The sequence below is a fragment of the Lissotriton helveticus genome, chromosome 6 (assembly GCF_964261635.1).
Source record: "Lissotriton helveticus chromosome 6, aLisHel1.1, whole genome shotgun sequence".
In the NCBI taxonomy this organism is placed as follows: Eukaryota; Metazoa; Chordata; class Amphibia; order Caudata; family Salamandridae; genus Lissotriton; species Lissotriton helveticus.
The window spans coordinates 1,914,266,104-1,914,288,138 of record NC_136067.1 but is presented as its reverse complement, the minus strand read 5'-3'; the positions used below and the strand labels follow the sequence as shown (position 1 = coordinate 1,914,288,138).

At 45.8% G+C, this 22,035-nt stretch overlaps 1 protein-coding gene across 1 annotated transcript in view; it reads right to left on the bottom strand.

Annotated features, from left to right (window-relative positions):
* LOC144762933 (xanthine dehydrogenase/oxidase-like) overlaps positions 1 to 22,035 on the bottom strand; it is a 1,098,251-nt gene that overhangs the window by 580,823 nt on the left and 495,393 nt on the right. The window contains exon 23 of the mRNA XM_078648234.1: positions 8,234 to 8,320. Within this exon, the coding sequence (XP_078504360.1) occupies positions 8,234 to 8,320 (87 nt within the window). The remainder of the gene's footprint in view (positions 1 to 8,233; positions 8,321 to 22,035) is intronic.

Sequence of the window (22,035 nt, the reverse complement as noted above, 5' to 3'; positions counted from 1 at the left end):
ATATTCGGCTCCGTAGTGCATTTGTAAGCCTGGACAATATGAACTGGTCTATAAATGAAGCCCCAACGAAGCGGGGATCCTTTGTTCATGAGAAGATGTGTCCCCCATGGAATAAGTCCCCAAATGTGTGCAGTCTGTATCGTAATGTCGTGCGCCTCACCAGTGACTCCGACGTGATGGGCACCCACGTGTTGTCCACCAGTGGGAGTTGGGAAATGTACAGTTTGCCACCTACAGTGATCCTTAGCATTTTCCTCAAGGCCCAGCATGTTGTGGACACCGCTTGGATATCGATTCTATCGGAAGACAACCCTTATAGCAGCACTGGGACAGCTATGTCCACTTCCGGTTTTGTATATGGTAGTCTTGCGTCTGAATGGTACCAGTGCCATGCATAGCTACACTGCGCTGCTAGATAGTATAGCTGCATGTTGGGGAGGCCGAACCCCCTCTCTCAAACTGCAGCATTATGGTGTTCCAGTCAATGCAAGGTTGCTACCCCCCCCCCACACCAAGTGTGTCAAGTGTGTGTGCAGCCGTGCAAAGAAAGAGTTGGTGAGTGGTAAGGGAATGTTGTGAAAAAGGTACAGTAATTTGGGTAAGACTTCCATTTTGAGTATGGAGAACCTCCCAGCCATAGAAAGGGGTAGCCCGATCCAATGGTCGAATTGTCTTTGTAATTTCTCCATCACTGGGCCATAGTTAAGCTGCAATATCTGCTACTTTTCTCTATGTAAAACAATTTCCAGGTACCGAGTTTCTGTGCCGCACCACATTAGTTGGAATTCCTCACAGTCATGGTTACGCACGCCAGTCAGTGGGAACACCACCGATTTCGACCAGTTAATGTGTAGTCCAGAAAGGCCCCCAGTGTGTACTATTAGTTTATAGTCTAAGGTGTCTCTCTTGATTTTCCTATCCCTTCCCACTTCTGTGTCCTTCTGGATTTGATCGAAGCTCTCATCGGTATCATCCAGATAGTCTTTCCACTCATCTTCCTTGGTATACATTTGGATTTTTTCTTATAAAGTTGTTATATCTTTCATTAAAATGTTCAGAAATGTAATCAATTCTTCAGTAGTTAAATGATTAGGTCCAAGGAGCATTTTTGGGGAATTGTATTACATTTCCTTAGTAAGTCTGTTTGAGCACTACATAGTGTAGGTTTCATCTTCACTGTCAAACCCAGTTGCTATTATAATATTTTGCTAATGTTGTTGCATATAAATGTCTGTTGAGCATTCTTTTTCATTGCAACCTCCAGTTTCCTTAACTTTTGAATAGTATTGATTACAGGTGCTTAAGTAGACTCTGTCAATGGATCTTACCACAATGCCAAAATGTAATTTGCTTGTTCCTTTGTATATGCCATTGATTCTGCTCTATTGTCAGTCACTTGCTATGTTAGAGCAAAGGACTTTTTTTGGTGTGCTGCACCAAGGCTAATGTGTGCCGGTTGTTTTGCATGCCTTTGACACACATTTTTTAGAGTGCATGTTTTTACTGTGAAAATGCATTTGAAAAGCATGCCAATACCACGCATTTTATAACTTACCTTACATGCGTGGTATTGGCATGTTCGCGGTAAAAATATCTGCGCTAAAAAATGCATTGTAAAGGCTTAACGAGGTAAAAACCTCATTGTAAAGGCTGTTTCCTATGTGTGCAGGCACAAACTGAAATCACAAAGTTGGGTTGACTTGTGGTACAACCCTCCTCATTTTTCGACTTTAATCTAGTCTATATAGCTGGGAGTTTGATTTTGAAGCATGGAATCTGATGCAGACCTGAGTAGAGTAGAAAGATTTTGGGGACAGAATTGATGCATGGTACGGAACAGAGAAGAGGAATTGAAAAGAAACAAAGTGGTGGTAACATTGCAGATTAGAGTTTATTATAAAGAAGGAATATTGAGAAACAAGTAGTGATTTTTTAAAAATTATTTCAAATGACCAGCGAATTAGTCTGGTTTTAAAAATAAGTTGAGTCTGCGTCACGATACATCACAACTGTGGGAACCAGCCTATTGAAGAAAATGTGCAGTGGATTCACGCAGTAGGATGGGAGTGTATTATGAGATTTCTCAAACTAAAATGAGCTAGTTATAAACACAATCACATTTGAGAGCCAGGAACATCTGCACCTAAATCACTGTGAGAAATATGTACAAATTGTAACAATATTGAAAGGCTAAATAGACATTTATGACAATGACTGCACTGTTTAAAATATTAACGTGAGTAACTGAACAAGGTTATTATGATAATACAGATTATTTAATAACTGGTGGCAGGAGAGGTAGTTTTAGTATACCTTTCCATACGAATAACATGAAGAGTTATGTTGAGTTGCTTATCATAAAATGTATTTCACTGTAGAACTACAGGTACTGCCCCAGAAGAAAAGCAATGAGGCACAAAATACACTGATAAATTAGTTTTTGAAATGAGAAAGGCAGAAGATAAAAATAGTTCTAGAACACTAGGAGAAAACAATATGTTTTGTTATTTCGTTTACTCTTATGAAGAAAATAATACATTGGAGCTAACACAAATGTATTGAATTATTAATGGCTCAAAAAAAGGCATCAAGTCAGTAAAAGAACATGTTTACAGCAATAGTAGATCAACATGGCATTAAGATAAGCATAAACACAATTTGTGCCATTTACTGAGCACAGTTGGTATTAGTATTCAGATCTGGTTTTAAGTAACAAGTGCTGGACTACTTTACCACTGCACCCATACAATATTTGGAGCCGTGATTTTGTGTACTCTTTCGACCAAACATTGGAAAAAGGGTATACTGACAATAGAAACATCGAGTAGCACAAAGTATAAAAAAGGGGAGTTTTGGGCAACTGGACACCCACCTTTGTGATAAAAGTCTTTATAGCCACTCCCACATGTCTGCTTTTAGCACACAGTGGACACAACACTTGGAAGTGGTATTCAAGAACAGTAAATGGAAGTGGGGAACATTGCCTACATGTTTTGCATATTTAAAAATGTCCCTTAGGTGAGATTAGTAGGACATCGTGGTCTCAATCTTTTAATTGTTATTATTTTCACTGACAGTCGTCCAATCAGTGGGTCGATCCTTGCCAGCTCATTGCCTTAGATAGAATCTATTATATTAGTTGGCAACCCGATATACCCTTGGGGGCTTGGGAAACAAAATGTATAGTAAAAATGCCTACAAGGGATTTAATTTCGATAAAGTGAAACAATATTTACCAGTATCATTTATGAGTGCCCAAACTAGTTGTCTCAAACATACGAATTTTAAATCAATTTGTATAATCAGAAGTGAATAAATCAAGAATAAATTAACAAAGGGTGTATTCTTATTTTGTAGCGATTTATAATCCAATAAATTTAAGGGTACAAAACAGTATTCACATATACAGAAGTGACAGAGATTAACAATATTTAAAGAGAAAAACATACTTACTGGTCACTTATGTTAATAACCTATTTCTAATACCTATCTACAGAAAGATATTTTTCTTTAACATTCAGTAAAACTTTTCTGTGCAACAATACTATTTCAAGGATGAAAATGGGTTAGACTGGTCAAAGTTTCGGTCTTTTCATGTGATACTTCTAATAGACCATCTTCAGGACAGAAAGATTCCTATGTAGAATGAGGACCCCATAGAAAACAGATCAATTTAGGACCTTAAAGTAATTAGTCCTAAGTGGGTGGTGAAACCTTGAAGAAGATTTGTTCCATCAGTATACCATGAATAATCGGCATAAGGAAAGTGTCTAGGGAGTGTAGTATCGCTGTCCGGATTTGGCGTGTCTACTGTGGCATTGTTATATGTGAAAGGTGCCATATTAGTTCAGCATCCCGGCATTCACTTCTGTATATGTGAATACTGTTTTGTACCTTTCAATTTAATTTATTGGATTATAAATCTCTACAAAATAAGAATACACCCGTTATTCATTTATTTTTGACTTATCGCTCTTGATTATACAAATAGATTGATAAAATTCCTATGTTTGAGGCTGCGAGTTTGGGCACTCATAAATGATACTCTTAAATATGATTTCACTATATCGAAATAAAATCTAGACATTTTCATTCTATTTGCAAAAAAGTGGTGTTGAATCCATGTGTCTTATATAGTACACATTGGGGTAACAAAGATGCCACTGGGTTATGAACTGTTCATAGTCATTGGTTCCAGGGATTCTTGGAATTTCTCCAGGTCTTCAGATTCATGAAATTTTCTGTGATTCCTCTCCTGAGAGATCAACATAGTGGCAAGCTCTGGAAAGCAATATCTAACATCCTCTTCCATAGCTAAGTCTCATTATCAGCAATTCCCTGTGTTTAATATGTGTGTCTGGTGAGAAATCTGCTGAAACATGTTTTGATGATTCTTATACAGGAGGACTTTCTCTTTTGTAGCTGCTTTGATCATCTTTCCAGTTTGGCGATACCCAAGGAAGAATGCTATTACTGGTTTGGCTGCCATATGCTTTCTGTGTGTGCCTGGCCCTTATTTGGTGTAGGCTTTGAAATTACAGAGACAGGTTAAAGGTTTGTTTTAAAAGGTTTGCTATAAAGGACTCTAGAAATACCAATATGCCATCTTGCTTGTCTCTATCAAAGACCCTGGAAAGTCTAATGTCTCACCAGCAATATCATCTGATATTTTTGCCAGATTTTACAGTGTTTGCCCCAAAACAGGTGTTCTGCTGAGAGGGTGCAGACATTCCAGCACAGCTTCTATTCTGTTTTCTTTGACATCTAGATTATTTTGAAAGGAGGCTATATCCATTCTTCTCAAATTAACTTTGGCAGTACTCTTTCATTGAATCCACTGCTGTCCTAACTGAGGTCAGTTCTCTCATTTGGGTGTTTATTGTGATTTCAGCCATATTAGTTGTTGATGTAGGTATGGGGTGCTTCTGTTTACCGGTCTATACTTCTGTAAACAGAAGCTGTATCCAGGGTTATTTGCCTAGACACGTGGTACAACTATTTGGAGCAGCAAATGCTACACCGAAGAGTGTCTTCTTTTGGAAGTCTTTGTATGTGGTTTAGTTACATGGCATTTCCTTACTGTGGTTAGGCAAGTTCAGAACCACTGGGGTATGCTAGTCTCGGCTAATCAGTGATGAGCACAGAAGACGGCTGATTACATGACGCTCCATTTTTAGTATTATCTCCAGACAGGCCATGGATTATAGGAGGTCAGCCTTTGGTCAATATTTTAAGAAGCAGGTTAAGCAGACCCATTCAATACTGAAATGCCATGACCTGTCATTTGAACTTTTTCATCATGTGTCTGAGCCTGCGGTGTACATTCACACCTTACTAAACCCATTTAGACCATAATGGTCTCAAACTGTAAGGTTTTGAGAACAGTGTTCCTAAAAATGCCCTGATATAAGTGCAGTGAAAAATGTTCTGTTAGGAGCAGCTCAAATGTCAAAGTAATTATAGAAGGACACACTTTCCAAGATGGCAGAAATTTCAGTTACACATTGTTAGATGTTTATTCCCACAAAGCCTCCTATTATGTTATCAGGCCTCCCTTTTCTCTTTGGTGACCAAGTGGAGGTTCTCTGAGGTGCGGCCACACATCTTCAACCATTTGGGCCACTGTCACACTCCTCTTCTTTAGCGCTTCCTCAAGGTGCATTCAGGCCCAAAGTTAATGGTGTGTCTGTTCACACTGTCCCAACAGACACCATTTGTCATCTGCACATCAGTTAAGATATTTTTTCTTCTATCCCAAGGGCATGTGCCAGCCTCAGGTGCTGTCTTTCATCAAATAAAGGAAGAAGTGTTGTGTTGGTGTCTTCTTTTGTGGATAGCATATTAGGACTGACAGTAGCATAGACTTTGTCGCCCATTCCATGGTTTCAGTTTCAATTTTTTTCACAAAACTGGTGACACAAAAGTCTGCAGGTTACTCCTTGGTATCTCCCCATGTCCTTAGAGCTAGAAACAAATGTCCTTAGTGGCTGTAACATGGCGATGGCTTGCCAATCAGCACGGGAGCTATGGAGGAAAGCATCCATTATATGTGTAGCTAGCCCAGCCTCCAAGGTTTCACTAACACCAGGTCACATTCCCACTGTTGAATTAGACTTATATGCTGGAAAGGCTGTGCTCATGTTCTGGCTCCTTCAAGAAGAGATGTTGAAGAGATGACATGAAGGAGTAGATGTTTAGCAATCTTGTTTTGTAAAAAAGTTACACTCCATTCACTCTAAAGAAGATTTGCAGATAAGATCATTGCCTTTCCATAAGATATATCCTGCAGCACTAACACACAACACAAAGCAAGGAATGGTGTACTCAAATACTCTCTCATCCTGTTTCTAAGCTTCTGCCTGAATGATATCTCTAAACATAGACCGCCTGCCATAGACCAAATAACCCAAAGAGTTTGTCTGTACTTATAACCAACTAACACCTAATGACCATTACCTATTTTATTTTGTGTACAGAAATGTGACTCGCCCTATCTGTGTTGTATGCTTCACAATATATTTCATATTCTTACTTTTTGGGGGTATTGTATGTGGCTGGACATCATCTTCCTTATCACATGTGATTACATGAGGAGTGTAAGAAGTTGGGTTATTATTTGAGACGGTTGGAAGTCCCAATCAAATATTAAACTGAATCCTTGTCAGGGTGACCCACATAAGTCACTGAATAAACCTGTGCTTACCTCTCTAGTAAGTAGCTTGGCACAAAAGCAGTCAGGCTTAACTTAGAGGCAATGTGTAAGAATGTATGCAGCCTCAAACAGTAACAAAGTGAAAACACAATACAAGAAAAAAAATCCAAAAACAATTTAGAAACAGTGTAGATTGTAATAAATGAAATGACACCAAAATGACAAATATCAAGTCAGTAGAACTGGAGTTATGAATGTTTAAATCTTTATGTGAATTCACTGGTATCTGGTAGCACTGGACCAGGTCAAAGTCACTAGCTCAGGCCAACAGCGATGGAGATAGGGTCAGATACAGGGACCAGGCTTGTCCCAGTGGAGCTTTTACTTTCTAAAAGTCCAACTCCAAGCGAGGCGCCTCAGCAGGAGCTTTGTATTGGTGGGAGATGCAAGGAAATCGGTGCCTGCATGTGAGACTGTTCTCAGCATGAGGAACAGTTGTTGCTGGAACTTCGCATTAGCAGAAGAGAAGTGGGCTGCCGTTGTTTCATGCAAATAGCAGGTCGTCATTAGAACTTCTTGTTGGTTGAAGAGGTGTCCGTTGCGGACTTCTTCGGACAGCAAGTCAGTCTTTCTTCTGAATCTTCCACAGATCCATGAGTATTCTGATGCGAGGTTCTGCAGGAGAAGGCTAGTGGCAGCCTTTGTGTAAGAGGCAATTCATGACCTAATCCCAAACTGGTCCTGGTCAGTTCTATTCCTGGGTTTGGTTCCAAACTGTCTAGGGTGACCAAGGCAAGGGCGGGCCTGGTGTAAGGTTCCTTTGTGTGTTGTAAGCAGGGTATTTTGAAGTTTTATCAGAGCAGTGCACAGCTCCTCCCCAGCCATCCTGTCAGGAAGACCCACTCTCTCTATGCTCAGGCCTGTTTTGTTGACATGTCTGGAAGGAATACACAACACACCACAGGAGAGCCATTCATGGTCATATGGCCCTGGAGTGAAACATCCATTACCACGGGCATTGCATCGCAATGCCTTTACATTGCAGGTATTACAACGCAAATTGTTACAACTACTTGCACTGGATGGTGCTCTAACCTAAGGAATAATATGATTTACTATTCCAACACCTTCCCTACTGCACGTAGACTGGTGTTGGAATAGTAAATCATACTATTCCTAAGTCCAGCACCCTCCAGCGCAAGTTGTTGTAATTACCTTTTTAGATAGAAACTTAAAATCCAACTTTACCATTACAGAGGGTTTTAAATTACAATTCAAATCAATCAATCAATCAGGGGAATTGTAAGGGCGCTACTCTCCCGTGAGGGTTCCAATGAGTGGACAAAGCATTTCTTTATCTGTTCCCAAACCAATGCCCAAAGAGTCCACTTCTATGTATATGAACCCCTCTAAGCCCAAATTAGCAAAACATAAAGAAAACAAAAAATTGTGGCAAATTTCCTAGCAACAAACTATATAGCGACTTCTGAAACACAAAAAGAATGTGGCAGCTACATTACTACCAATGGGATTCATTACATTCTGCATTAAGCTAACGCAGGTGAAGTCTCTGCTACTTACCAACATGGAGCAATCTTGACTGTTGCCACTGTTGCTGTAATACACAAGATCTGCAACAACCACTTTCCCATTTTTCATGAAGCCAGCCTATGAAGACAGAGATGTCAATACAAGGTAAACAAAGTTTTACATGGCACTGCCTTAAATTATTGCTCTTGTGAATGCTATAACTCAGTGCTGTTTCACTATTTTTGGGCCACATTGCAACCATTTCACCTTTCAAAATGACAAAATTACTGTTTAAGGAATGTCTATATGATTGTACGAAGCTTGAAACTTGTGTTCATGCTCTGCTTCAGCTGTGTAGCAGCTGTGGCTCACTTTTAGGTTGCAAACTGCTTTGGCAGAATTTATATTTATTTTAAATATGTTTGTAATAAAATCACATGTTACTTCAACTTAGCAAAGTGTTAAAAATTAATATTGGTTCAATCAATCAATCAATCAATCAAGGCACTTATATAGCGCGCTACTCACCCAGAGGGTCTCAAAGCGCTAGGGGAGGGGGGTCCGCTACTGTTTGAACAGCCAGGTCTTGAGTTGCTTCCTGAAGGCGAGATGGTCCTGGGTCAGGCGGAGGTGGGTCGGGAGGGAGTTCCAAGTCTTGGCGGCGAGGTAGGAGAAGGACCGTCCCCCTGTGGTGGCTCTTCGGATGCGGGGGACGGCGGCGAGGGCGTGGCCGGTCGGTCGAAGCTGGCGTTTGGGAGCGTAGAAGTTGAGGCGGCTGTTGAGGTATCCTGGGCCTTGGTTGTGTAGGGCTTTGTGTGCGTGGGTGAGGAGACGGAAGGTGATTCTCTTGTTGACCGGGAGCCAGTGCAGGTCTCTCAGGTGTCCGGATATGTGGCTGCGGCGGGGGATGTCCAGGATGATTCGTGCTGCGGCGTTCTGGATCCGCTGGAGTCTCTTCTGGAGTTTGGCGGTGGTTCCGGCGTAGAGGGAGTTGCCGTAGTCCAGACGGCTGGTGACGAAGGCCTGGGTGACCGTCTTCCTGGTCTCGGTGGGGATCCACCGGAAGATCTTACGTAGCATGCGCAGGATGTTGAAGCACGACGAGGAGACGGCGTTGACTTGTCTGGTCATGGAGAGGGAGGAGTCCAGGATGAAGCCCAGGTTGCGTGCGTGGTCGGTTGGTTTGGGTGCGTTGCCTAGGGCGGGGGGCCACCAGGAGTCGTCCCAGGCGGAGGGTGATGATCCCAGGATGAGGACTTCCGTCTTGTCCGAGTTCAGTTTCAGGCGGCAGTTCTTCATCCATTCGGCTACCTCTTTCTTCCCTTCGTGTAGGTTGGCTCTGGCGGTGGTGGGGTCGTTGGTGAGGGAGAGGATCAGCTGGGTGTCGTCGGCGTAGGAGATGATGTTGAGGTTGTGCTGGCGTGCGATGTCTGCGAGGGGGCTCATGTAGACGTTGAAGAGGGTTGAACTGAGCGAGGAGCCTTGAGGAACGCCGCAGATGACTTCGGTGGCTTCTGATCTGAACGGGGGGAGGCGGACTCTCTGTGTCCTTCCGGCGAGGAAGGAGATGATCCACTCCAGTGCCTTCTCCTGGATTCCGACGTTGCTGAGGCGCTGCACTAGTGTACGGTGGCAGACAGTGTCGAAGGCCGCGGAGAGGTCTAGGAGGATGAGGGCCGCTGTTTCTCCGTTGTCAAGCAGGGCTCGGATGTCATCGGTGGCTGCGATCAGGGCGGTCTCGGTGCTGTGGTTGGCCCGGAAGCCAGACTGCGAGAGGTCGAGGGATCCGTTCGTCTCGAGGAAGGCAGCCAGCTGCTTGTTGACGGTCTTCTCGATGACTTTTGCAGGGAACGGGAGCAGCGAGATGGGGCGGTAGTTCTTGAGGTCGGTGGGGTCGGCTGATGGCTTCTTGAGTAGAGCGCTGAGTTCGGCGTGCTTCCAGCTCTCCGGGAAGGTGGCGGTGTCGAAGGAGGTGTTGATGATGTTCCGCAGGTGGGGTGCGATGACAGCGTCGGCCTTGTTGAAGACGTGGTGAGGGCAGGGGTCGGTCAGGGATCCGGAGTGGATGGAGTTCATCGTGCGGACGGTGTCTTCGGTGCTGATCGGGGTCCAGGCGCGGATGGTGGTGGTGGGGGTCGGTGGTTCGGTCGTGGCGTGCATCGGTTGAGGGCTGAAGCTGTTGTGTATGTCCGCGATCTTGTTGTGGAAGTAGGAGGCGAGGGAGTTGCAGAGGTCTTGCGACGGGGTGATGTCGTTGATTCCGGCGTTGGGGTTGGAGAGCTCTTTAACGATGTTGAAGAGTTCTTTGCTGTTGTGTGCGTTGTTGCCAGTCGTTCCTTGAATGCAGTTTTCTTGGTGGCGTGGATCAGTTGGTGGTGTTTTCGGGTGGCGAGCTTGAGGGCAGTCATGTTGTCCGGTGTTGGGTCTCTGCGCCAGGCTCTCTCGAGGGCTCGGCAGTTCTTCTTGGAGCTCTTGAGTTCGTCGGTGAACCATGGGGCTTTCTTGCTGCCGGGTCTGCTAGGCGGGGTCCTCAGGGGGGCGAGGTCATCTGCGCAGTCGCTGATCCATTTCGTGAGGTTAGTGGCCGCTTGGCTGGGGTTCGTTGCGCCGGTGGGAGGGTTCTTGCTCAGGGAAGTCGGCTGTGATCTTGTTCCAGCTTCTGCGTGCAACCTGTTGCTGGTGGTGGTGGATCGTGGTCCTACTGAAGCTGAAGTGGACGCAGCTGTGGTCCGTCCAGTGGAGTCCGGTGGCGTGGCTGAAGGTGATGTCCTTGCTGGATGAGAAGACTGGGTCGAGTGTGTGTCCGGCGTAGTGGGTGGGGGTGGTCACCAGCTGCTTGAGACCGAGGTTGTCGAGGTTGTCCAGCAGGGTGGTGGTGTTGCGGTCGTTGTTGTTCTCCAGGTGGAAGTTGAGGTCCCCGAGGAGGATGTAGTCAGCGGAGGGGAGGGCGTGCAGGCTGATGAAGTCGGCGATGTCTTCGCTGAATTGTGTGCGTGGTCCCGGGGGTCTGTAGATGAGGGTGCCTCTGAGGGTGGTCTTGGGGTTGATGTGGACCTGGAAGTGCAGGTGCTCGGCGGGTGCGAGGGTGTCGTCGGTGTTGGTCGTGATGCGGATGGTGTTCTTGTGGACGATGGCGATGCCTCCTCCAGTCTGGTTGATGCGGTCCCTCCGGAAGATCTTGTAGCCGTCTGGGATGGCGATGGCGATGTCGGGCGCTGAAGAGGCGCTCATCCAGGTTTCCGTGAGAAAGGCGACGTCTGGGTTCTTTACCTCTGATTTGTTTTACTGATGTTCTGCTATGTTACCTGAAGTGCAGGTGTAGTAGGGGAAGCGTTAGAGTCTGTGTGTATTTTTGTGTGTGTATGAGAGAGACAGATTCACCGTGTTTATGTCTTACAAAGTGAAACTGTGTCTAAGTATGTGTGCATTTGTTTTATTTTCATGCAGATTTGTTATCTGTTTGTTGAGGGGCAAGATAATTGACTCTGCCTGACCTGTACACCTTACTCCAACAAACAGGGAAACACAAACTTAGGCGAGGTGACACTGTTTGTGCTTTAACATATTTTTGGAAAGGCTCATGTTTAGGTGGCAGTCATGTTAACTTACTAGTTATCTGAATAGTGCATTGTTTGCCAATAAGTTGATCTCTTGGTTGTTTGAGTAGACGCAGGTTTGCTGTTATGCTTCATCCAGCAGAGGTGATGGTATTCCTAATTCACATTGGTGTGAATGGATTGTTTCAAGGCTGTGTTATCCTCAAGCAAGCATTCCGTGAAGGTGTGGTTGGAGTTGGGGAGGAGGGTCTTGTGATCTTCCAACCTAAACCATATGAATACCACGTGTGTAGTGGGTTGCATCTGAGTGTCGGTTGGCAGTGGGGTTTGGGTCTTGAAGCCCTACGCTAAAGTTGCTACAGCAGTGTTGTTGGGGAGAAGACAGGCATTTTGTGCACTTCCAATGAAATTGCATGGCTTACTCTTTCTAATGCAGTGTTTGTAGAACTTCTGTTTCTCATTTGGCGTATAGCACGCTCCAGCCTGCGAGCACACGTGCACACACAGACAAACATTTACGCATGCATGAACACGCACGCTCTCTCATTACTACATACACACACACAACGTGCATGTAAGGCATTTTTCTGTAATGTGAAGATTTTTATTGCTACACTGAGTTTCAAGAAGAAGCCTAGCTGTCTCGCTGTCAGTTTTCCAGCCTTTACTTTAATTTCTGTGTTTGTTAGAGTGTATATACTTTCTCTGAACCAAGTTCACACAGAAAGGATTTTTTTGTAGGCAGCACAGGTGATCCTCAAGGGCTTACATTGGGCCTTCCACCTGGATAGAACACAGGGCTGAGGCGATTTCTTTTCTGGTTCCTTCCCTTAATTACTAGGGATGGGCATAACTTGCGTAATTCAGTTTAACCCCTTCGATGCTGATGACGGAGCGGTTCCGTCATCAGCATCGGTTGGGCTGTGCTGATGACGGAACCGCTCCGTCATCAGTACAGCCCTGGGGGGGAGCGCTGGCGCTGCCCCCCTGGGGCATCGATGTTGGTGCTAGTACCTGGGGTGGCAGCGGAAGACTTTCCGCTGCCACCCTCTGGCCCCCCCCACGCTTCCTGGTGACGTCAGCGCGCACAGCGCGCGCCGACGTCATCAGGAAGCGCTGGACGCGCTGGAAGCCATTTGTTTCCAGCGCGTCCAGCAGACAGGTCTGTGTTCGGTGCTCCGGTGGGGCGGGGGGCCGTTTTTCGGTGCCTTGAGGCATCGGGGGGGAGGAAACTGTGTTTCCTCTCCCCTGATGTCCCAATGCACGGCATTCCTGGTGCACGATCGCGCACAGCGTCGCGATCGTGCACCAGGAATGCCCCACTAGACACCAGGGATTGTTTTTGGGCGTGTTTATTTGTCGAGGAAGCGACCCCTTGGGCAAGGGTCGCTTCCTCTGGGGGGCCATAATATTTATCAGACTTTTCTGCCCCCCCTGGGGCAGATCGGCTGTTTTTTTGGCCAATCTGCACCCAGGGGGGGGGGGGCAGAAAAGCCCACTAGTCATCAGGGATTTTTTTTCATTTGAAAAGGAAGCGACCCCTTGGAGAAGGGTCGCTTCCTAGTGGCCCTAATTTTTTTTAGACTTTTCTGCCCCCTCTGGGGGCAGATCGGCCATTTTTTGGGCCGCATCTGGACCCAGGGGGTGCAGAAAAGTCCACTAGACACCAGGGATTGAATTATATTTGCCCAAGGGGTCGCTTCCTTAGGGGAGAAAAAAAAAATCAGACTTTTCTGCCCCCCCCTGGGGCAGATCGGCCGTTGTTTTGGCCGATCTGCACCCGGGGGGGCAGAAAAGCCCACTAGTCACCAGGATTTGTTTACAATTGAAAAGGAAGCGACCCCTTGGGGAAGGGTCGCTTCCTAGTGGCCCTTATTTTTTTTAGACTTGTCTGCCCCCCCTGGGGGCAGATCAGCCGTTTTTTGGCCCGCATCTGGACCCAGGGGGGGTAGAAAAGCCCACTAGACACCAGGGATTTTATTATATTTATAAAGGAAGCGTCCCCTTGGGCAAGAGTCGCTTCCAGGGGGCATTATAAATATTGTAGACTGTTCTGCCCCCCCTGGGGGCAGATCGGCTGTTTTTTTTACCGTTTCTGGACCCAGGGGGGGATAGAAAAGCCCACTAGACTCCAGGTTTTTTTTTATAGGGAGCGACCCCATGGCCAAGAGTTGCTTCCTTGGGCCCATTTGTTTTAAAAAGTATGTTCTGTCGTGTCTTTATTTGGCCTCTCTGCCCTCCGTAGTGTTGCTTCCAGGGGGCCCACGTTTATGATTTATAATCTTCCCCCCTTGGGGACAGACACCCCATTTGTGACATACACTGTGACATAGCCTGTTGTAATGTGTGTTGTTTTTGTTTCTTCTAATGTGTATTGTTTTTTTTCTCTTTAGATTGTTGCAGTGTGCGGTTCCGTTACTGGTGGTTCTGTTGTTTTGCTGTTTCTGTAGTTGCATGTGTTTGGTAAGAGACCTCTTTTTTGTTCAATTGTAATGTAATTGTTTATTTTGCAAAGTGTGTAGTAATACGAGTATGTTTGGTTTCTGTTTGTTGTGATTGTAAAACATGTTTTGCATTTGTTTTTGATGTGTCCTACTGTAGATGTAAGTTTTTTTTTTCTTCTTTCTAGTGGGATATCGTTGCCTATTTGCTGTGTCTTTGCAGAGTAGGTGCTGGTGAGTGTAGTTGTGTCTTGTAAGTGAATTGTATATTTTTTCTAAATATAGTTTTTTGTGAAAAAGGCTTACATTTTTTATCTTACTTTGCGCAGTGTTGGGGTTGTTGAGTTGTTTGTGCAGACTCCTTTATTTGTAAGGATAATGGCTAGCCGCCGGATTACTGCTCAGCAAGTTGTTGGAATGCTTTTTGATTCTTCCTCTGACCATGGTACAGGGACTGACTCTGATTTTGAGCCAGAGGTGGGAGGTGAAGATTCAGGTAGTGAGTTTTCTCTACACATGGCTTCATCTGATGATGAAGACACTTTGAGTGCTGATGAAGCTACTTTTGGTGTGGATGATGTGCCTGTGGTTGCGGAGGACATTGCTGTGCCTGTGGTTGCGGAGGACATTGCTGTGCCAATAGTGCGGCAAGAGACATCTGGGCTGCAGCCTGGGGCTGCTAGACTTCCAGTTGGTGTAGTGAGACAAGAGGCAGCTGGGCGGCAGCCTGCGGCTGCAAGACTTGACGATGAAAGTTCTGACCTCTGGGTTGCACCAGGCATGGTGCAGCCGGCATTGCCTGAATTTACTGGTGTTCCAGGGTGTAGGGTGAACACTGAAAACTTTTTGCCTATTGATTTTTTCAAGTTGTTTATGGATGATGTGTTTTTGGCAGAGATTGTAGAGCAGACTAATTTGTATGCTGAACATTTTTTGAGGGTGAACAGTGCCAGCCTTAAGCCCCACGCTAGAGCTTCCCGGTGGACTCCCACAAATTTGGAGGAGATGAAAAAGTTTTTGGGTTTAACTTTTTTGATGGGCTTGCTTAGGAAACCATCAATGGCTTCATATTGGTCTACTAGTCCCTTGATGGCAACAGCTATATTTCTGGCAGTCATGAGTCGTGATAGGTATTTGCTTCTGCTTCGGATGATGCATTTTGTTGACAATAGTCTTGCTTTGCCACGAGATCACCCTGATTGTGACCGTCTTTTCAAGATTCGGCCTGTCATTGATCATTTTGTTGATCGATTTTCTGAGATCTTTTATCCTGGGAAAGAAATTGCAGTGGATGAGTCTTTGCTGTTGTTCAAGGGCCGCTTGGTATTTCGGCAATACATTCCTAGTAAGAGGGCACGCTATGGAATCAAACTGTATATGCTGTGTGACAGTGAGACTGGATATGTCTCTAATTTCAGGGTGTACACTGGTAAGGAATCCAGGATTAACCCCCCTGATTGTCCGTCGACTTTTGGAGTGACTGAGATAATTGTGTGGGAACTTGGTCGTGGATTTTTTAACAAAGGCCATCATTTGTATGTCGATAACTTCTACACTGGTGTGCGGTTGTTCAGGGAATTGGCCAAAGTGGACACTGTTGCTTGTGGCACAATCCGCTCAAACCGTAAAGGTTTCCCAAAAGAACTTGTTTGTCGAAAGCTTGCTCGGGGACAGTGCTGTGCATTGCGTTGTGAGGAGCTTCTAGCTGTGAAGTGTTCAGACAGGAGAGATGTCTACATGTTGACTACAATACATGATGAAAGCACTGAACCGGTGACTGTTTGGGGTCAGGTTGCAGAAGTGCGCAAACCTGTGTGCATACTGTGCTACAATAAGTACATGGGTGGTGTTGACAGAGTAGATCAGAGGTTGGAACCGTATGCTGCTCTTCGTAAGGCTTACATTTGGTACAAGAAGTTGGCTATCCATCTTTTCCACTTGGCAACCTTTAATGCTTTTGTTGTGTTCCAGAAATCTTGTCCCCAGTCAAAGATGACTTTTGTAAAGTTTCAGGAGTCTGTAATAGGCAGCCTTGTTTTAGTGGAACAGGCAAGTGTTCCTAGAGTTGGAGTGGTGGAGGATGTTGCCAGATTGAAAGATCGCCACTTTCCTGATACAATTCCTCCTACAATCTCAAAAGACTTTCCCAGTCGGAGATGTAGAGTCTGTTGGCAAAGAGGTTTGCGGAAGGAGGTTCGTATGTACTGCCCCGACTGCCCTTCAAACCCTGGGCTGTGTGTACCTGCTTGTTTTAGATTGTACCACACGCAAAAGAATTTTTGGGAATATCAATGAGTGGTAAAGTGAACTGGTTGGTCTTATTGTTCAGTTTCAAAGTTTGCATTTGTGTAGTCTTTTTTTATTTAGTTGTTGAGTTAGTAGATTTGTATCAATTTGCAATTTGTTTTTGTTTTTCTTTTATTTTCAAAAAAAATTAAAGTATGATGTTGGTTTGCGTGTAGTGTCCATTTTCTGACGGTGTGCATGGTTTGGCGCTTGTCTGGTGGTGTCTGTGGACTGGTGCTTGTCTGGCGGTGTCTGTGGACTGGTGCTTGGCTGGCGGTGTGCGTGGTCTGGTGTTTGGTTGGCGGTGTGCGTGCTCTTGCGCTTGCCTGGTGTTGTGTTTGGATTTGTCCTTGGCTGGTGGTGTGCGTGGAGTGGTGCTTGGCTGGTGGTGTGTGTGGAGTGGCGCTTGGCTGGTGGTGTGCGTGGAGTGATACTTGGCTGTCTGTGCACGGAGTGGTGCTTGGCTGGCGGTGTGTGTGGAGTTGCGCTTGGCTGGTGGTGTGTGTTGAGTGGCGCTTGGCTGGTGGAGTGTGTGGAGTGGAGCTTGGCTGGTGGTGTGCGTGGAGTGGTACTTGGCTGTATGTGCACGGAGTGGCGCTTGGCTTGCGGTGTGCGTGGAGTGGTGCTTGGCTGGTGGTGTGTGTGGAGTGGTATTTGGCTGTCAGTGTGCGCTGAGTGGTGTTTGGCTGGCGGTGTGCATGGTCTGGTGCTTGGATGGTGGTGTGCGTGGAGTGGCGCTTGGCTGGCGGTGTGTGTGGAGTGGCGCTTGGCTGGATGGTGTGTGTGGAGTGGTACTTGGCTGTCTGTGCACGGAGTGGTGCTTGGCTGGCTGTGTGTGTGGAGTGGCGCTTGGCTTGCAGTGTGCGTGGAGTGGTGCTTGGCTGGTGGTGTGTGTGGAGTGGTACTTGGCTGTCGGTGTGCGCTGAGTGGTGTTTGGCTGGCGGTGTGCGCTGAGTGGTGTTTGGCTGGCGGTGTGCATGGTCTGGTGCTTGGATGGTGGTGTGGGTGGACTGGCGCTCGGCTGGTGGTGTGTGAGTAGTTACTTTCTGTTGGTCACTACACACACTGCTAGTTGAGTGACACTCCACGCAGTCCATCATTTTGTGTTGTTGCAATGTCAGAAATGTGGGCGTGTGAAAGTGATGGGCCCTTGAATGGCGCTGTCTGCTGGTGTGAGTGTTGAAATGTGATGGGTCCGCGGCTGGCGGTGTGAATGTTTTGTATGTGTCACACGTACGAAAGGTGTATGAATGGCCTGTAAAGAGGTTGGTGCCTTGACGTGGCTTTACAGCTCACGAGCTGTGAGTCAGTAGTTCAGTGGCGCAAAAAAGTTTGGAAAAGTGATATTTTTACCTAATTTTAAGGTTTGCAAGGAATTCTGGGTAGGAAAACATGGGGGGACCCACGCATGCCATACCTCCCTGGACTCCCCTGGGTGTCTAGTTTTCAGAACTGGTCGGGTTTGGTACTTTCCAAAGAATACCACCGAGCCCCGGGCCAAAAACTCAGGTGCCCCCCCAAAAAATCAAGCTAGTTTTGCTATAGGTTATTTTAAATTCTCCACCGTACGATTTGGACCTTTTCCTGTTGCAGCCACTATGCCTACCCACGCAAGTGAGGTACCATTTTTTTGGGAGACCTGGGGGAACACTGGGTGGGTGGAAATTTGTTGATCCACGCAGATTCCGGAACTTTCCACCACAGAAACGTGAGGAAAATGCATTTTTTTCACAATTTCTTTAGCTTTGCAAGGGATTGTGGGTAACAAAACCTGGTGGTAGGCTGTCGAGTCACCCCATCCTGAATTTCCCTGGGTGTCTAGTTTTCAAAAATGTATAGGTTTGCTAGGTTTCCCTAGGTGCTGGCAGAGCTAGGGCTCAAAAACAAAAGGTAGTCTCTTTGTCCAAAAATGGCAAGATTTCACTGGGAAATTGAGGTGCGACCACGTTGCGTTTTGCGCTGTTTCATGTCGCAGCCACTATGCCTACCCACGCAAGTGAGGTACCATTTTTTTTGGGAGACCTGGGGGAACGCTGGGTGGGTGGAAAGTTGTTGATCCACGCAGATTCCAGAACTTTCCACCACAGAAATGTGAGGAAAATGTGTTTTTTTTGTCAAATTCTTAGATTTGCAAGGGATTCTGGGTAACAAAACCTGGTGGTAGGCAGTCGAGTCACCCCATCCTAAATTCCCCTGGGTGTCTAGTTTTTAAAAATGTATAGGTTTGCTAGGTTTCCCTAGGTGCTGGCAGAGCTAGGGCTCAAAAACAAAAGGAAGTCTCTTTGTCCAAAAATGGCAAGATTTCACTGGGAAATTGAGGTGCGACCACGTTGCGTTTTGCGCTGTTTCATGTCGCAGCCAGTATGCCTACCCACGCAAGTGAGGTACAATTTTTTGGGGAGACCTAGGGGAACGCTGGGTGGGTGGAAATTTGTTGATCCACGCAGATTCCAGAACATTCCACCACAGAATTGTGAGGAAAATGTGTTTTTTTGTCAAATTCTTAGCTTTGCAAGGGATTCTGGGTAACAAAACCTGGTGGTAGGCAGTCGAATCCCCCCATCCTAAATTCCTCTGGGTGTCTAGTTTTAAACAATGTATAGGGTTGCTAGGTTTCCCTAGGTGCTGGCAGAGCTAGGGCTCAAAAACAAAAGGTAGTCTCTTTGTCCAAAAATGCCAAGATTTCACTGAGAAATTGAGGTGCTACCACGTTGCGTTTTGCGCTGTTTCATGTCGCAGCCAGTATGCCTACCCACGCAAGTGAGGTACCATATTTTTGGGGAGACCTAGGGGAACGCTGGGTGGGTGGAAATTTGTTGATCCACGCAGATTCCAGAAATTTCCACCACAGAAATGTGAGGAAAATGTGTTTTTTTTGTCAAATTCTTAGCTTTACAAGGGATTCTGGGTAACAAAACCTGGTGGTAGGCAGTCGAGTCACCCCATCCTGAATTCCCCTGGGTGTCTAGTTTTCAAAAATGTATAGGTTTGCTAGGTTTCCCTAGGTGCTGGCAGAGCTAGGGCTCAAAAACAAAAGGTAGTCTGTTTGTCCAAAAATGGCAAGATTTCACTAGGAAATTGAGGTGCGACCATGTTGGGTTTTGCGCTGTTTCATGTCGCAGCCACTATGCCTACCCACGCAAGTGAGGTACCATTTTTTACGGGAGACGAGGGGGAACGCTGGGTGGGTGGAAAGTTGTTGATCCACGCAGATTCCAGAACTTTCCACCACAGAAATGTGAGGAAAATGTGTTTTTTTTGGGTCAAATTCTTAGATTTGCAAGGGATTCTGGGTAACAAAACCTGGTGGTAGGCAGTCGAGTCACCCCATCCTGAATTTCCCTGAGTGTCTAGTTTTCAAAAATGTATAGGTTTGCTAGGTTTCCCTAGGTGCTGGCAGAGCTAGGGCTCAAAAACAAAAGGTAGTCTCTTTGTCCAAAAATGGCAAGATTTCACTGGGAAATTGAGGTGCGACCACGTTGCGTTTTGCGCTGTTTCATGTTGTAGCCACTATGCCTACCCATGCAAGTGAGGTACCATTTTTTTCGGGAGACCTGGGGGAACGCTGGGTGGGTGGAAATTTGTTGATCCACGCAGATTCCAGAACTTCCCATTACAGAAATGTGAGGAAAATGTGTTTTTTTTGTCAAATTCTTAGCTTTACAAGGGATTCTGGGTAACAAAACCTGGTGGTAGGCAGTCGAGTCACCCCATCCTGAATTCCCCTTGGTGTCTAGTTTTCAGAAATGTATAGGTTTGCTAGGTTTCCGTAGGTGCTGGCAGAGCTAGGGCTCAAAAACAAAAGGTAGTCTCTTTGTCCAAAAATGGCAAGATTTCACTGGGAAATTGAGGTGCGACCACGTTGCGTTTTGCGCGGTTTCATGTCGCAGCCACTATGCCTACCCACGCAAGTGAGGTACCATTTTTTTGGGGAGACCTAGGGGAACGCTGGGTGGGTAGAAATTTGTTGATCCACGCAGATTCCAGAAATTTCCACCACAGAAATGTGAGGTAAATGTGTTTTTTTTGTCAAATTCTTAGCTTTACAAGAGATTCTGGGTAACAAAACCTGGTGGTAGGCAGTCGAGTCACCCCATCCTGAATTCCCCTGGGTGTCCAGTTTTCAAAAATGTATAGGTTTGCTAGGTTTCCCTAGGCGCTGGCAGAGCTAGGTCTCAAAAACAAAAGGTAGTCTCTTTGTCCAAAAATGGCAAGATTTCACTGGGAAATTGAGGTGCGACCACGTTGCGTTTTGCGCTGTTTCATGTCGCAGCCACTATGCCTACCCACGCAAGTGAGGTACCATTTTTTACGGGAGATCTGGGGGAACGCTGGGTGGGTGGAAATTTGTTGATCCATGCAGATTCCAGAAATTTCCACCACAGAAATGTGAGGAAAATGTGGTATTTTTGTCAAATTCTTAGCTTTGCAAGGGATTCTGGGTAACAAAACCTGGTGGTAGGCAGTCGAGTCACCCCATCCTGAATTCCCCTGGGTGTCTAGTTTTCAAAAATGTATAGGGTTGCTAGGTTTCCTTAGGTGCTGGCAGAGCTAGGGCTCAAAAACAAAAGGTAGTCTCTTTGTCCAAAAATGCAAAGATTTCTCTGGGAAATTGAGGTGCGACCACGTTGAGTTTTGAGCTGTTTCATGTCGCAGCCAGTATGCCTACCCACGCAAGTGAGGTACCATTTTTTTAGGGAGACCTAGGGGAACGCTGGGTGGGTGGAAATTTGTTGATCCACGCAGATTCCAGAAATTTCCACCACAGAAATGTGAGGAAAATGTGTTTTTTTTTGTCAAATTCTTAGCTTTACAAGGGATTCTGGGTAACAAAACCTGGTGGTAGGCAGTCGAGTCACCCCATCCTGAATTCCCCTGGGTGTCTAGTTTTCAAAGATGTATATGTTTGCTAGGTTTCCCTAGGTGCTGGCAGAGCTAGGGCTCAAAAACAAAAGGTAGTCTCTTTGTCCAAAAATGGCAAGATTTCACTGGGAAATTGAGGTGCGACCACGTAGCGTTTTATGCTGTTTCATGTCGCAGCCACTATGCCTACCCACGCAAGTGAGGTACAATTTTTTACGGGAGACCTGGGGGAACCCTGGGTGTGTGGAAATGTGTTGATCCACGCAGATTCCAGAACATTCCACCACAGAATTGTGAGGAAAATGTGTTTTTTTGTCAAATTCTTAGCTTTGCAAGGGATTCTGGGTAACAAAACCTGGTGGTAGGCAGTCGAATCCCCCCATCCTAAATTCCTCTGGGTGTCTAGTTTTAAAAAATGTATAGGGTTGCTAGGTTTCCCTAGGTGCTGGCAGAGCTAGGGCTCAAAAACAAAAGGTAGTCTCTTTGTCCAAAAATGCCAAGATTTCACTGAGAAATTGAGGTGCTACCACGTTGCGTTTTGCGCTGTTTCATGTCGCAGCCAGTATGCCTACCCACGCAAGTGAGGTACCATTTTTTTGGGGAGACCTAGGGGAACGCTGGGTGGGTGGAAATTTGTTGATCCACGCAGATTCCAGAAATTTCCACCACAGAAATGTGAGGAAAATGTGTTTTTTTGTCAAATTCT